Genomic DNA, 3,780 nt, shown 5'->3' with positions numbered 1-3,780 from the left:
ATACATGCATTTTATAGGAGGGAACACCCTTAATTAGTTATTTCACTTTTGGGTTCATAATATAATTCTAATGACAATGTATATTTTGAAACTTAAAAATAAATCTAAAATTGTATATATAAATTTTGAAACTTACCTGCAAAATACTTTGAGTGATTAATTTGCATTTAACATATTTTTTAAACTTTAAATTCAATAATTTTTATATCTGTAATTTAATTCTATAAATTATATAATCCTATAAATTATATAAGAGAAATAATCTACTTTATATATTTGTAGAAAATGCATTCTCCATGCTAAGCATTTTCCAAGCATTACATCCAAGCATCTTGCAAAGTTTTAGTACTTAATTTACACCAACTTTTGCCTACTTTTTTTTTGGTAGGGACGAGAATTTGCATTAGTCAAATAATCAACCTATTTTTTTCTAAATAAATCATAATAAAAAGTTAATCGCATTAAATATATATCCCTCCCATTTATTTACACTTTTGTTTTTGAGATATTTCTTCCAATTGTTTATATTTCAAAATTTTCTAAAAATAGTAAATTTTTTATAATTTTTAAAATAACTACATCCTCTACTTCTCTCCAATATACCCACTTCATATATATAATATTAATTGGTTCCACAACTTTACTCATTTTTTTAACTTTTCTCCACTACTTTATAATTTTTCTTAAACTGCGTGACTAATTTAAATGTAAACATTTGGGAGGGAAGGAAAATATTTATTAATTCAAAACTTAAATCTTAATTTATTTCATAAGTAAATGGGTCTTCTATTTGAGAGGTAGTCTTTATTCCAGTGTTAAAAATTTCTTCCTACCAAACAATCAATATTTTTTATTGAAATATTATGATGAACATTTATCAATTTAATATCCAGCACAAAAAATACTTAACCACTTTAGCTTTGAAGTGTATTTTTTTAAGAAACTTTCTATAAAGTTTTTTCTGCATAGTTATATCATCAATGAATATAATATGTACATTTTATTTTTCTCAAATATCTTTTTACCAAATTATGTACTAATAAATGAGCAAAATGCCTAGAATTTATATCATTGCACAATATATTCTAATGATATCTTTGTAAATCTTAAACAAATTTTATAGTCACAAAAAAGTATCCTAGTGGACTCACCTTAACAAACTAGGTTGTTCTAACAAACTCAATTTCATTAAACTTTGGTTAAGCATATTGCAGCTATTGTTCATTTATTGTTGAATATGATTCAATAATATCATTATCAATTAAATCAAATATTTTTTAACTGTCTAACAAACCTGACAACCTATAGAGTGTTTAACAAATAAAACTTGACATGTTAGGTGTAAATTTTCTAGTTAAACAATTACACCCCTTTAAAATATATTAATACAACTACGTATCCAGCGGTTGTTTTTCACTGAGATGGTCTTGTTCCATTTTGTTAAAATCCTATAAATACATACAGTACATTACAACATTCTGACAAAAAAAAGTGTCCATTTAACATTGTTTAAAAATGTTTAACTCTATATACATGATTCTATTTGCTGTGATCGGAGCTCTATGGTGGTTCTGGTTCATCCATCTCCGCTCTTTAAGCAAATTACCACCAGGTCCATGGGGAATACCATTTATTGGTCACCTCCACATGCTTGGAAAACTTCCACACCGAGTCTTAACAAAACTATCCCAAAAATATGGTCCTATAATGTACCTACGTCTAGGCTCTATCCCGACCATTGTCATCTCATCTCCACCCCTCATCGAACTGGTCCTAAAGACCCACGATACAGTTTTTGCTAGCCGTCCGAAAACACAAGCAAGCAAAATCTTATCGTATGACAACAAAGCCATCATATTCACCGAGTATGGACCATATTGGACGAGTGTAAGGAAGTTTTGCATTTCTCAGCTTCTTAGCACTAACAAGATCGAGTCCATGGCGTCCCAGAGGAAGGAGGAGCTGGGGTTTATGGTCGAGTCCCTAAGAAAGGCAGCAGTCGCACGTGAGGTGGTGAACGTTAGTGAGAAATTGGCGTGTTTGATCGAAGACATGACATGCGGAATGTTGTTCGGGAAAAGTAGAGACAATGACATGAGTCAAGTTATACCTGAGTTGATGTGTTTGCATGGACAATTTAATTTGGCAGATTACCTCCCAATACTAAGGCCTTTTGACCCTCAGGTATGGCCGGTTAATTTTATTGGGTTTTTTAATACACAGTAAACATTTAATTGAAATTTGCAGTTTTTTTTTTAAACAAAAAATTGTTTGCATTTGTATTTGCATTTTATCAGACCCAACAAAAATCCGCCCATCCCTAGAGTACAATAGTAGTGTTGTATTCTCTATTTCTTTTATCAGATTTTTTATTATAATACCTTATCGTGTAGAGTAGATAACTCAACTGATAATAAATTCTGATTCAATTCTCCCCGATCCCAAGGTTTCTTAGACTTGATACAACATATAAGCCTAATTATTAGTTAAAAGTATCTTACACTGTAATTTTATTTTTAACAGGGATTGGGTCGTCGATTTAAGGTAGCTTTCAAGACAATCGATAAAATTTTAGAAAGTATCATTGATGATCATGAGCAAGATGCTAGGAATAACAATGTAAAACCTAACGGGGATTTTGTTCATGTCCTTCTGTCTCTACAAAATAATACTATTGGTGGATATGAGCAATTATCAAAATCAATATATCGATCAAATGTTAAAGCACTCATATTGGACATGATTATGGGAGCGTTGGATACATCTCAGAATTCTATTGACTGGATTTTGACTGAACTTGTAAGAAATCAAAGGGTCGTGAAGAAACTTCAAGCCGAGATTGAAAGTGTTGTAGGGGACAGTCAGATTGTCGAAGAAGAACATTTGCCGAATTTTCAGTATTTGGACATGATCATTAAAGAAAGTTTGCGATTACATCCTGTTGGACCCCTGTTAGTTCCTCGCGAGTCCATGGCAGATATTGAGATAAATGGATATCATATACCAAAAAAGTCCCGCATTCTCGTCAATATCTGGGCATTAGGCCGAGATCCACAAATCTGGTCTGAAAACGTTGATGAATTTATACCCGAAAGATTCATGGGTACTAAAATGGAATTCCGAAGACAAAATTTCCAATTTATACCTTTTGGTTCCGGCCGAAGAAGTTGTCCGGGAATGCAACTAGGTCTAGTAAACATTAAACTGGTGGTTGCTCAGTTAATGCACAGTTTTAACTGGGAGTTACCTGATGGCATGTCACCAGCTGAAATGGATATGGGTGAAACATTTGGTCTGACAATGCCAAGAGCGAAGCATCTTTTCGCTATACCTTGTGTTCGCATCCCATGATACCGAACTCCATTGTTGTTACAAGTTTCTGGAACTTATGAATGATGTGGTATATATTATATATAGTTATACTAGTGCATGTGCATGCTAAGAATAACTTTTTCATGTACTTTTTTGTGTGTTTTTGTTGTTGTTGTTGTTGTTGGTTGAGGTATCAGTTTCTCAAAACAATAAATTCGTTCAAAAATAAAAAAGAATAAATTCATTTCATTTATGTTATTTTGTTAAGGTATACCATGTTGGCCTTTTAATGTCTTGTGAATTGTGATTTGAAGGAGGAGTACATGTACTCTCCTCAAGGGCTATTGTGATGCAAAGGAATAATGTGCTCTCTTTAAGGCAGATTCATGTTGGGGTAATTGGGGTAATTGGGACACATGCCCTCGTAAAACCAAAAATTAGCTGTTTTTAATAAACGACCGGTCAAAA

General features: G+C 32.2%; 1 protein-coding gene across 1 annotated transcript; it reads left to right on the top strand.

The window, feature by feature from the left end:
* The first annotated feature begins 1,510 nt into the window (after positions 1-1,510).
* On the top strand, positions 1,511-3,502 carry LOC141693314 (cytochrome P450 CYP736A12-like). Its single transcript, XM_074498376.1, has 2 exons — positions 1,511-2,184; positions 2,524-3,502. The coding sequence occupies exons 1-2, from the start codon at positions 1,516-1,518 to the stop codon at positions 3,349-3,351; spliced, it is 1,497 nt and encodes a 498-aa protein (XP_074354477.1). The 5' UTR covers positions 1,511-1,515; the 3' UTR covers positions 3,352-3,502.
* Positions 3,503-3,780: the final 278 nt, after the last annotated feature.

Source organism: Apium graveolens, chromosome 10, assembly GCF_009905375.1.
Source record: "Apium graveolens cultivar Ventura chromosome 10, ASM990537v1, whole genome shotgun sequence".
Lineage (NCBI taxonomy): Eukaryota > Viridiplantae > Streptophyta > Magnoliopsida > Apiales > Apiaceae > Apium > Apium graveolens.
Note: the sequence above shows the minus strand (reverse complement) of the source record. Positions and strands in the feature narration are given on the sequence as shown.